We start from the raw sequence: 12,908 nt of genomic DNA on the forward strand, positions 1-12,908 counted from the left end.
TGCACTTAGATCTATAGGCAGCAGGAAGAGAGAGACATTGCCCTGCTTTGGGCCCTTGAAATCTCAAAGCCCATCCTCAGTGACACACTTCCTGTGATAAGGTCACACATCCTAATTATTTCAAATATATGAGCTGATAGCGCCTATTATTCAAAACACCACAGCTGGATATGGTGTCAAACTCTTGTCGTCCCAATTCTGGGGAGGTAGAGACAGGTGGACCCCTGGGCTCCCTAGAAGTCTAGGGGCTTCTTGGCCAACGAGAGACCTTGTCCAAATATAAACAAATAAAGTAGATGGTGCATGGTGCCTGAGAAATGACATTGGAAGTCCTCTGGCTTCCAAGGTATTCACACATGACATGTGGATAAATACCTAAGTGTATACATGAACCCACACATTCTGTGTACACCTTCAGGAAGACTGTCAGTTGGGTACCACAGTACCCTAAACATCCTGTCACTTTTGCCTTTATAACAAAGGGAGACAGCAGAGGGTCTGACTAGGAAGTCCAGCAGCAGATGATGCCTGCCAGGATCTAAGTGCTCTTTTGTTTTCTTGGTCGTGTTTATTTATATCTATTGGTATCTGTATGACAAGGGTTTCTTTGGCTCTTTATAACAGGAACACAAAGCTTCTGTCAGGGCTGGAGAGGGGCATAGTGGTTAAAGATGCCTGCTACTCTTCCAGGGCTCCCAAAGTCCAACCCTAGCACCCACACTGGGCAGCCAGATCACCATTGCTTGTAACTCCAGCTCCAGGGATCTGATGCCCTTTTCTGGCATCTACAGGCACCTGCATATGTGTGAGAAGCCCCAAACCAACCTGCTAGAGCTAGGTGCGGTGATGCACAACTGTAATACCAGTATCCTGGAGGTTGAGGCAGGAGGGGTGCTACAAGATAGAGACTAGCTTGGTCTACATAGTGAAAACTTGACTCAAAACAACACACACACACACACACACACACACACACACACACACACAGTGTCTTGATCTTAAAAAAATGAACTAGACCATAAACTAATAGTTATAATTAGTTTAATCTGAGCTCCCAAGTATAATAAACTATTCTGAAATCTGCAATAAAGCATTTTAAAATAAATACAACAAATGAAATCTGGAAAGAATGCATACAAACTAGTAACTTGCTGTGACTTTGAGGTTCCCAGCTGCCCTCACATCTCCCATGATTATACAACAATTCATCAATGGTAGGTTAGTCTGGGGCCCAGTGGCAGCCCCAGCAACCAGGACCATTGCTTTCTGTTTTCATTTGTCATTATTGTGATTGGTGGATGGACAGATAGTTTTTTCTGAACCTAGGACCTCATGAATATCAACCAATTGGACTGTCACTGAGCTATATTCCCAGTCACCTCTTCCTTTTTTTGTTTCAATTGATTGATTGATTGATTGTGTGTGTGTGAGCATGTGAGTGTGCGTATGTGGGTACCTGCATATGTGCATGTGTTCAGGGAGTCACAGTTCCTTTCTCTTCAGGGATGACCTCACTCAGTTGCCCTTCACCACCATGTGTATCAAGGAGAGCCTTCGCCAGTTCCCACCTGTGACCCTCATCTCTCGTCGCTGCACAGAGGACATCAAGCTGCCAGATGGACGTGTCATCCCCAAAGGTGCCTGCTCTGTCTCCTTTGATGCTGTGGCACTGTTCGCAGGGGTCTCTGGCCATGCCTGCTGTGGGTGCAGGGTCCCTGTGATGGGAAAGACCCCTGGGTATGTGTTGCTTTGGGAATGATGAGGATGTCTTAGTTTCATTTCTTGTCGGTGAGGTAATATAACCCAACAAAAGGGAACTCTAGGGGTAAAGCGATTCCTGGGTATAGTCTGTCATGGCAGAGGAGTCAGAGTGACAGAGACATGAAATACTTAGTCTACTCTGCCAGGGGACCTGAGTTTAGTTCTAAGCACATTGTTGTGTAGTTCACAACCACATCTAACTCCACTACCAGGGAATCTGACACTCACTTCTGACCCCTACACACGTGTCATGTATAAACACACAAAGTACATATAAAATAAAAATAAATTAAAAAAAAGAAAATTTCTTACTGGCATGCCTATAGACCAATTAAATCCAGGCAATCCCTCACAGAGACCCCCTTTTCAGGTGATTCTATATTGTATCAACTTGACAAAACTAATCATCAGAGGGAAACCTAGATATGCACAGAGGAGGTAGAAGGGCCTGTATTCAGGTGGAAAGGAAGGAGAGGGTGAGGCAGGGCTGGATCTGGGTAGGCATTAATGATAGAAGGTCAGCATCTTTAAAAAAAATAGGCTGCTGCTGCTGATGGTGTGCAGGCGTGCACACACACACACATACACACACACACACACACACATGCACACACATAGGAAGGTCAGAGGACAGTTTTCAGCAGTTTTCTCTTCTTTTACCATGAGTTCTAAGGCTTGAACCCTTGTCTTCTGGATTTCACAGAAAGCACTTTTACATGCTGAACATTTTGGGAGGGGCTGGACCCGAGGGTCAGGTTTGTTTAGTTGCTATCTACTTCCCGAGAATCAAGTTGTATTTGTGGTCATGCTGGGAGCTCAGGCCTAAGTACCACCCAGTCTCTAAGGAGAGGCCCCACGTATTTGAAGTCCAGGGAGAAAATGTGGAAGGTCACGTTCTCCAAGATGTAAGAGCAAGTGTGTGTATGGAACAGAACTTCAGAGTCCAGATGGTGTGTGTTTTGAGTGCCAAATACAGGCACCCGACTCTACCCAAAGGAAAGAAGGGAGCCAAGGGAAGTGGCAGGAGCAATACTGTCATCTTGTATGGACAGTGAGGCCACGTGGAAGGGCTAGGAAGGGGCAGAGAGAGTAGAAAGGGCAGCAACTGTTTTCACAGAAGGATGGACAGGAAGTGGCAGCTGGCTCACAGGGATCCATCCTACGACTGCAGGAAGAGCTGAGGTGTGTGTGTGTGTGTGTGTGTGTGTGTGTTTCCAGAGACTCCCTTGGGACCCACTGATTCCAACTGTCCGTCCCCCCCTCAGGAATTATCTGCTTGGTCAGCATCTACGGGACCCACCACAACCCCATAGTGTGGCCTGACTCTAAGGTAAGTTCCTGCTTTTGTTGTCCCATGGCCATGGCTCCTTCTTAGGCCTGCTTGCAGGGACTGGCCCTGCTGTTACTCACTGACTCACTCAGTCCTTGTTAATTCACAAGGTCAATAAATAGTCACTGAGCACCTACTGTGTGTCACACTTCTGTGCTTAGCAGTGATAACCTATAACGACACACTGCGTATGCCCTCATGGACCTTAAAGTAAAGCTCACGACAACTAGCCAATAGATAAGATCATTTTGGGCATTGCTAAATGTTCTAAGGAGGTACAAACAGATGAGGTGGGAGGAATTACTCTCAAGAAATCCAGAGAGGCCCCAAAGACAAGGTAATGTTTGAACTGAGACCTAATGAGTATGAAGAACAGGCCTGTTCAAGGCTGAGAAGACATTAAGTGCAAAAGCCCTGAGGTAGAAAAAGAGCCTGGGTGCGTGACAACAGGGGACAGGCATGAATAGTTTGAAGTGTGTGTGATAGATTGGAACAAATGGCCCCAAGGTGTTCCAGCTATAGGGGTCCTCAGAGGTTGAGGTGCAGGTGGGCTGGATGGTTGGGACAGTCCTCAGACTCACCCAGGCAATCTTGTCTAGGTATACAATCCTTACCGTTTTGACCCGGACACCCCACAGCAGCGCTCTCCACTGGCCTTTGTACCTTTCTCAGCAGGTCCCAGGTAAGGACCCAAACTAACCCCAAACATGGGAGGGGCAGAGTCATTGTCGGATCAGGAGTGTGCCCCATGGAAGCAGGGACCAAGCGACACCCACAAGTAATTTTAGGCAACTCAAGTCCTTTCTGCTTCCCTAACTGAACCAAGAGGTTCCGAATCAGACTGCAATTCCGTCCTTGAGAACAGGGTACTCCTCCATTATGTCGGACCCCGGGTTCTGGACTCACATACTTCCAATAGCTCTGTGATGCTGTCATCATTCGGGTTCTACAGAGGAAGGAACTGAAGCTTAGATAAGGGCGCTCATCTGTCAGGATGCATTGGTAGTAGTAAGCTGTGTGTTAGGATTTGAACGTTTGACTCCATTGTTGCACATCCTAAGAATTCTTGAGTCTCATTTGAACCCTTCCTTCAGGAATTGCATCGGGCAGAGCTTCGCCATGGCAGAGATGCGTGTAGTCGTGGCGCTGACACTGCTGCGCTTCCGCCTGAGCGTGGACCGAACCCACAAGGTGCGGAGGAAGCCGGAGCTTATTCTACGCACGGAGAACGGCCTTTGGCTCAATGTAGAGCCTCTACCCTCACGGGCCTGAGTGCGCCCTTGCTCCGCGGATCCTGGGATTCAGGGATTCAGGCTCCGCCCGCTCAGGCCTAGATCACGCCTCCAATAGCATGGATCCGCCCCCAAGATATTGAGGGCGTTGACTACGCTCCTCGAAAGTACTGGAGGACAAAGCTTTGTTTGTAGAGGAGTATCTTGTTGGTGCTGACTTCGCCCCTCAGGACAAGACTCCACCCTTGGGATTTGATTCCACCCTCTGAGGTCGAAATTACGCTTTGAATTATTGTCACCGGCCCTCAGCTTGAGGGAATGATGCTAGGCCACGCCCCACTCGGGCCTAGGCCACGCCCCAGTCAGATTACCCTGGCCCTGCGGATTCTGATTCCTAGGCCCAGCTCACAGAAACTTGGACCTAAGACTCACCACTGGGGTTGTATCCTCTGGCTTTCCCTCTGCCTATGCCCAAGTTAGCTTCTAAATGGAGGATTTAGAAGCCGGAGTCTGAGGTTGCAGTCCTGAATCTTCAACATCCTTTCCCAAGACCCACAGCTCCATGAAAGGACAGTTCAAGCTCTCAGGATTTAGGCTGTTTGCTTTGTTGTTTTGTAAACCTGGGCCCTTGCAAGCCCCTTCCTTCTTGGTCACCGTCCCTTTGCTGAGTTTTCTCAATTTTAAGAGTGAGAGTAAAAGCAAGAGGATCCAAACACCGTCCATCTCATCCGGTCCTAGATTTGGAGCCCAAGGTGGGGAGGTGGGCCTCTTGACAGTCGGGAAGCAACTGGGACATACTTATTTGATCTGGAACTAAACTCAGGTTTTTTTTTGGGACAATTTGTGCTCCGTTTATTTGGTCAATAGATTGCATATTAATTCAATGTCTACTGGCATGGGGCCAGGCATCCAGCCCAGCCTAGTTCTTCCTTCTCATCAGAGAGGATCAGAAGTTGAACAATTATACCTGTGAATGATTATTCACAATGCATGCATGACACATGCTTCAAACATGAGACCCCTGGTTCTGGGTGAATGTGACAGAGGTATGGGGGGTGGAGGATCACGGGAAGTCTGAGGCTGAAGTAAGAGCAGAAGTTGAGTGGACTGTGGGAAGGGAAGAGTGTCCCAGGCAGAGGAACAGTGTCAGCAAAGGCCTGGGTTGGGAAAGAGCACAAAAAGTTCACAGCAGTTTTAGTGTCTGTTAAATGAGATAATCAGAAGTCATCCAAACCATGGAGCAATGCGTGGATCAGGTGCAAACACGCGGGAAGACAATTGAGCTCTGGCAAGAGTCATTCTATCTCAAGTTCAAGGCCAGCTAGGGCCAGGTGGACACCCAGTGTCCAAGAAAGCAAGGTCTAGGGATGTGTTGGGAATGGAGTGCTCACCCACCTCAGCCTGGGAAGAACACGGGAAGCATTAGGTCTCATCTGAATCTCATTACAGTAACTGTAACATCTGGGTGTGGGAGCAGACTGGAGGAAGGGTAGTGGGCAGAGAGCAACAGGGAGTCATGGAAGGTATGAGCAGGCACTGGGAAAGACATGGTCAGCCCGGGCTTCGTATCAATGGAATGACTCTTGCCACGACTCAGTTGTATTCCCACATGCCCTTGGTTAATAGCCACAGTTTGGATGACTCTGATTGTCTCATTTAATAGATGCTAAAACAGGTCTCAGAGGGGAGCAACTCACTCAATATCCTTATCTTGGGGTCTCAGCACAGATCCTCTGTCCAGCAGGTGCCTAGAGGATCTGCTAAACTGAATTTAATGACCGTGGCAGTGGCAGAGCTGCCTTGTGTCCTGGTGGCATGTGATGGGGTCGTCGGCTGATGTCCACTGTCCACGGTGTTTGCCGGCTGAGTAGTAAGCTTACAGACTTCAATCCTAGCCACTAGCTCTTACAGTGTCGCCAGGATGGAGGAGCTCCTACAAGCCCGTCATTCTCCAAAGACTTCTCAGTTTTTTTCATATGTAACCTTGTCCTCCTCCAGAGACATGACAAAACAAAACAATCACAAAAATTTGGTTTGGGAAGGCAGTATTTATGAGAGCTAATCCTGGTCAGGGCCTTTTCTAGAGGTGGCCTTGGGCAGCAGACTGCTCTTCTCTGCTCCTCAATTTTCCCTGGTACTGTGAGTCTTGCAGTATCATAAAGTTTGAAATTAATGAACCTCGTGAAGGTGAATAAATGAGAGGAGGAAGGGAGAGGTGGGGCCACAGTTCAAGCCACACCTTTATGCCCTCCTGCCAACACTCTTTCTTAAGGCAGGGTTTCAGGTGGCACCATTAGGCCTGCATATACAGTCTGTGTGATTGATGCTTTTAAGAGGAGGCTGGGGAGGAGGTTCCCTGTTTCTCTCATATGTGTGTAAGAGGCTCCCTCTGCTGGTCAGAGGCACCAGGCTATAAAGTTAATTCCTCCAAGAATTCTCATGTTTATGTGTGAATGCCCACAGATATGCTACATCTTATGTGCACTGGTGATCCTGAATGTGTCTAAGTGACAGCATGCACACATCTTAGTGTCTGTGTGTGTATATATGTAATATGTGTTCATGTGTTTGTGGCAAAGCAGGAAAAATACCATTCACTGTGCCTGCAACCTTCCACACCAGCTGTGCTTATGGTCAATGTCACAGCTCCATGCCCCAGTAACTAGCCTTGATCCTTGTTGTGCAGGCTCCACACTCTAGAGAGACACTGCCTTTGAAGCAGTACTGGGTCTTCACTGCATTGTAAACTTCCTTCACGTTGCCCTTGGCTCCCGTCTCTCTTTCCTACTCCACTTCCCCAGGAATGTTTCTGATGTTTCCTGGGATACCCTCCCAAAAAGATGCTTGGCAGTTGAAGCCTTGTCTTAGGATTGCTGCCAAGTAAAGTCTTTACCCTGGAATCCTTAGATCAGGATCTGCTGCTGGTGAGTTTAAACTAAGATACAGTGATGGCCCCTCCAGATCCTTTAGTGCTGTGGATTGGACTCCTCAACCCATGGAGATTCAGGGTCCTGGTACTCAGGTGGGCAAGGAGTCAGCAAGATGACAAACAGACATGGACACCAGAGAGAGTGCTGTATTCGAATGTAATGTCTCAAAGCGAGCATCAGACTTATAACCCAGAAGAAAAACAAGGAAGTTAGGTGATACATCAGCCAAGGTACATTGAGATGCATAATGACTCTTTACACAAAACAGAGAAAATGCATACATAAAAGGTAACAGGAACCAGGCAGTGTTTACAACTGAGATAAGATCAGTCCTATCTAAAGTCAACTATTCACAAGAGCCAGGTGAAAGTGCTAATATGCTCAGGTGTAATTCTGGTCTATTGTACAACCCACCACCAGGGGTTTTCCGCTCTAGCTAACCTTTTCTTGAATAATACAATTCTCTAGTTCCTCCTTAAACCACAACCCTCCTTCTTCCTAGACCATTGTAAATTCCTGCATATAGGAGTGACTCGGCTGTAATTCCAAGTTTACTTTGTTGAACTAGCCCTGAGAGTTTTAGCTCTTATCCAGTAAAATACTGCAAGAAAGCATGCAAGACCTTCCACACTATCGCAGGGACAAATCTGTTTATGGGGCACCAGAGACTCTCCAGGAGACAAGTTTCTGTAAAACTTTTTGCCTCAGGATTGTGGCCAAGCTTTTGGACTTGCCACGAAGACTTCACTGGAGTGGGTATGGCACTTTAGTCCTATTCTTGTATCCTGATTACCAAGGAGGTATTTGAGATCAGAGTATAGTTAAGTCTTAAACCCTGGAACAAATGACTGAAGTGCCTATTTGACATATCAAAGTGGGTCTGATCTCCAGGTTCTCTCAGCATCTCTCAGCCCCTACCTGTTACAGGATCCTTGCATACCCTGTTCCTACACTGAACTCTCTAGCCAGATGGTGGTAGTGGTGAATGGGTCGCTGGGTTGGGCTGTTTTTACCTATATAATCCAACCATTTTGGTTACCCAGCCCTTTTGTCCCTTTGCCCTCTTGGGTGTTGCACCTTGTTTCCTCTTGTAGTAGTTTGAATATGTTTGGCTCAGGGAGTGGCACTATTTGAAGGTGTGGCCTTGGAGTAGGTGTGTTACTGTGGGTGTGGGCTTTAAGACTCTCACCCTAGCTGCCTGGAAGTCAGTATTCTGCTAACAACTTTCAGATGAAGATGTAGAACTCTCAGCTCCTCCTGCACCATGCCTACCTTAATCTCACCTTGATGATACAGGACCGAACCACTGAACCTTTAAGCTGGTCCCAATTAAATGTCGTTCTTTTAAGAGTTGCCTTGGTCATGGTGTCTGTATACATCAGTAAAACCCTAAGACAGACACATAATTAACATTTTTAGTTTTATATTTTTTTGCTAACTTGATTATGTGTTTCTTGAACATCAACTTCATAGATGTCAATGCCCTGTGAAAACATCAAAATATTACTGTTGACTCTTTCTCTAAAGAACCAGTCCAGGGATGAAAGCTAACGCTCCTCTCCTTGACTCTGGCCAGTCCACATGACTTCCCGGATGTGGCATTTATATCATAGAAGGTCCACAGTTTCCTTCCAGTCCCACTACACTACAAGATCTTGACCCCAATAGACATGTTAAGAGGAAACCCAAGTAGCCACAAGGAGAGGCCTTGTCTGAAAGGCCATGAGATCCCCAACTGTTTGTCCACCATAAGAGTCAGCCATCTTGGAAATGGCTCCTTCCTATTCTGATGAGCTGCTTTGTTCAATAGAACATAGATAATACTGTTCAATAGAACATAGATAATACTGTTCAATAGATCACAGAATGCTAGCCCTACTGAGCCCTCCCCAAAGTATGAATTTCTACACGTATAAGCAATTTCCCCTAATCACTACTTTTTTACAACCAGCCAGGGAGGGATGGAGGGAAAAGGAGGGGGTGTTTACCATACTACTTAACACATGGTTAGAATAGACAGAATGAAGCACGTGGTTAACACCTGCTTTATGAAAGATTGACGGCATAGGCACCAGCTATGATGCTGTGTCCTTTGGCACACAGTCAAGGAACTCACTGCTGAAAAACCCCCTCACAAGTTCTCTGACTCTTAGCAGGCTATTAGGAAAGCAATGTGCACCTGGCTTGGTGTAAGACAGACCAAGGTCAAAGCTGGGCTCTGCTAGTCATCAGCAAGTGATTCACACTTGAATGGAAAAAATAATAATAAAGAAAGGATATGTCTGCCCCTAGGTATGGTAGAGAAGGATGTTTATTGTAGATAAAAGGGAGAGCATAGCCAGAGGCAGAGATTTCTAAGAGTCCAGAATGAACATAATCTGACTGAGCTGAGCCATGTGAGCCATTCTGTTCATTTCTGAGCTGAGCTATTCTGTTCATTTTCTTGAACACGATGTGACTTCACACTTTTCTATGGGTAGATAACACTCCATTGTATTTATATGGTACATGTTCAATAAACACGTACCAAATAATAAACAACTCAACAGCTTCAGGAAGTCCTAGAAACTGACTAGATTCATCAGGCCCCCACCTTTTCCAAGCTGATGTAAGCTGTAAAAATAGTGGAGAGACTCTTTGACCTATTGAGTTACCTGCAAGTTGTACATGTAGTGAGCTTTAGGATTCCAGCTTTTTTTCGAGCTGTCATCCTTGTTAATAAAAGCTTTTGGTGATGCAGCTGGCTTTGAATCATCTTTGCTAGTGTAGGGAATCCTCACCCACACTTCCATAAGTTGGACTTTTGCTGCACCTTTATTCTGGTCTGTTGTTGGTTCCCTGTGTGGGATGAGTGAACATTTGTTTACATCTCCCCAGGAACAGTATCGCTCAACGACACAACACTTAATTTTTAAAATTAATTAATTAAATGAGTAGGAATGTTTTGCCCACATGTATCGTACAACCTGTGTTTCATGGGGGCCAGAAGAGGTCACCAGATCTCCTGGGACCAGTGTCACAGACAGCTGTGAACAGCTACATGGGTGCTGGGAATCAATTTCAGGTCCTCCACAAGAGAAGCCAGTGTTCTTAAATGCTGAGCTATCTCTTCAGTCCACATAGCACTTTTTCTTAAAAAGCAAGTTGCATATTTCCAATACATAATAGCTCAGAATAAATTTTGCACTACAAGATGGAGAAACGAGACTACAATAAGCCTGAAAGCCATCAAGAAAAGCAGAAAACCATCCGTATCTGGCACCTAGGGCTTATGATCAACTCATCTGGGCTCCAACAGTCCTGCCTCTTCAGCCCTGCCTGCTGAAGCTCACATAGACTCTTTCTTGGGCCAGTTTCACTGTGTGCCTGATGTTCTTCTCAGTGGCTATCCAATGGTTCTGTATTTCTAGCATCTTATGGTTTCTACTGGGGATTAGGCTTGATCTTCCCAGTTTTGAGCAACTGCATCTCACATCCATCTTGCAGGAAATCTTACCTGAATACACAGTGCTTGGCCTCAGAGGTTTTCTGGAATTTTGGTGTAAATCTTCACTGTTGCCACATTGAAGCTGCTAAGTTCTGCTGCCAGCTGGAGATATAATCTTAATTTCTTCAACTGCTGTGACCTCTGCGTGCCTTTGAGTTTAACCTTGGGGGGGGGGGAATCCCTCTAAGTGGCCATTTTGCAGTAGGAATCCCTTCAGCAATATTCCTCACATATGTGTGTGTGTGTGTGTGTGTGTGTGTGTGTGTGTGTGTGTGTGTGTGTGAATTAATGAATTAATTAAGTATGGCACACACAAGAAGGTCATAAGACAACATTGAGGTGTTAGCTCTGTCCATCCAACATGGGATCAGACATCAGGCTACTGAGCCACTTCACTGGCCCATGGATATATTGGAACCATTTATGGTTGGAGCCTTGTGGTAGGACATATCTTGTGGGTCCTAATGCAAAGCTGGGTGTTTCAGCTGCCCTTCTGTGTAAGCTGGAGTCCTAAAGGTGTAGGTTCCAACAGATGTGCTGGCAAGAAACTGCAATCAAACACATCCTTATGTAGGCCTCCAGCAGAAGGTGTGACCCAGATTAAAGGTGTGAACCACGACACCTGGATTTGGATCTTGCTCTGTCCCAGGCTGGCCTTGAACTCAAAGATCTGCTTTTCTCTGTCTCCTGGAATTAAAGGTGTATACTACCTTACCTGGGCCTAAGCTTTTCATGGCAACTATGCTTCAAGACCTGGACCACAGATGTGCCCTCCATTTCTGGATTGTAGTTCATTCCAGATGAAGTCAAATTGACAACCAGGAATAGCCATTGCACCTAGATAGCTTCCAAATAATTGAGACAAGGACCTATTGATTTATTCAACAAGCTTTAAGCACAGTACCACTGAGCAGATATTCCTAGACCTCTATGCTATCTTAGCTATTCCCCAGTCCCATGTCCTGAGTTACTTGTATTTAGTTTCTTCTTGGCTCACTTTGCTATAACTCTTTGTCATCATAGAGAACTCCCTTGGTGATTTTTCCTCATGGCAACCATCTTCTTCCCCTACTGCCATGGACCGGCCTCAGTCAGCTTCCCTCAATCAGCAGGAAATTAGGGTTCTGGACAGGTGGGCAAGGAGTTGTTGATGAAAAGGGTGACAAACAGACATGGACACAGAGGAGTATGGCATTTGGATGTAATTTTGTCGAAGTTAGCATTAGTTTTATATAATACAGAAAACAAAGGAGTAGGGTGTCACAGCAGGCAAGGTACATTGAAGTTATCTGACACAAAACAGAGAACCGCCTTCAAAGGGCTGGCAGGAACCAGGCAATGTTTACAGTTAAGAATTAAAAGCAGCCCTGCCTAGAGTCAGCTAATGACAGGGACCAGGAGATGATTTCACACTGTAGTCACAATTTATGCTGTTCCTTTGAGCCTTGTGAAAGCCTGCACCAGGGGGTTCTGCTCTAGCAGACCTTTTCATGAATAATGCAGTACTGTAATTCCTCCTAAGTATCTGTAGGGAATCTCCATTTGTCAGAAGAGCTCACCAACTTTCTTCTAATATACAATGTAGTCTGCCATACCTGACTGTAATGAAGATTCTAAGTATACTTTGCTAAGCTTGCCCTGAGATTTCTAACTCTTATCCAGTAAAATACTGTAAGAAAGCATGCAAGACCCTCCACAATATCGAAGGGACAAATCTGGGGCATTCTAGCTATGGGAATGCCAAGGTTCCAGGAGGCTAAGTTTCTGTGAAACTCTTTGCCTCGGGACTGCTTCCAGGCTTTCTAGGCCTGTCACATGAGTCACTACTGGAGTGGATGTAGCACCCTACCTCATGACCCTTCTTCTCCTGAACCTCTGTCGCAGTGAACTCCTTCTACCTCACTCTTCTCCCCAGTACCCTTAACTGGGATCAGAAGTCCAGTCTTTCTATGTCCAGCCTTTCATTAACCATTTAGAGATAATTGGGGAGCATTCTTTACACCGCATTTATTCAGGAGATTCTTCAATATTCATGACAATGTCATGCCCTGACTTGTAGGCATAATGTTACTATACCCCGTGTAAAGATTATTCTTGTATTATTCAAATGCTGACTTCTGTGCTCCCATGTCTGGTTGCAATCCTTATTCTGAGAATTTCCTGCCTCA

The 12,908-nt window shown here is 45.9% G+C and overlaps 1 protein-coding gene across 2 annotated transcripts in view; it reads left to right on the forward strand.

Annotated features, from left to right (window-relative positions):
* Positions 1-5,204, forward strand: part of Cyp4f39 (cytochrome P450, family 4, subfamily f, polypeptide 39) — a 40,624-nt gene extending 35,420 nt beyond the window's left edge. Inside the window, exons 10-13 of one of the 2 annotated variants that reach the window (XM_006524423.3) lie at positions 1,504-1,637; positions 3,027-3,091; positions 3,691-3,773; positions 4,186-5,160. In XM_006524423.3, the coding sequence (XP_006524486.1) occupies positions 1,504-1,637; positions 3,027-3,091; positions 3,691-3,773; positions 4,186-4,363 (460 nt within the window). In that variant the 3' untranslated portion in view covers positions 4,364-5,160. Of the gene's footprint in view, positions 1-1,503; positions 1,638-3,026; positions 3,092-3,690; positions 3,774-4,185 lie in introns of both variants that reach the window. The other variant, NM_177307.3, reaches the window with a different exon arrangement.
* Positions 5,205-12,908: the final 7,704 nt, after the last annotated feature.

The sequence above is a fragment of the Mus musculus genome, chromosome 17 (assembly GCF_000001635.26).
Source record: "Mus musculus strain C57BL/6J chromosome 17, GRCm38.p6 C57BL/6J".
Lineage (NCBI taxonomy): Eukaryota > Metazoa > Chordata > Mammalia > Rodentia > Muridae > Mus > Mus musculus.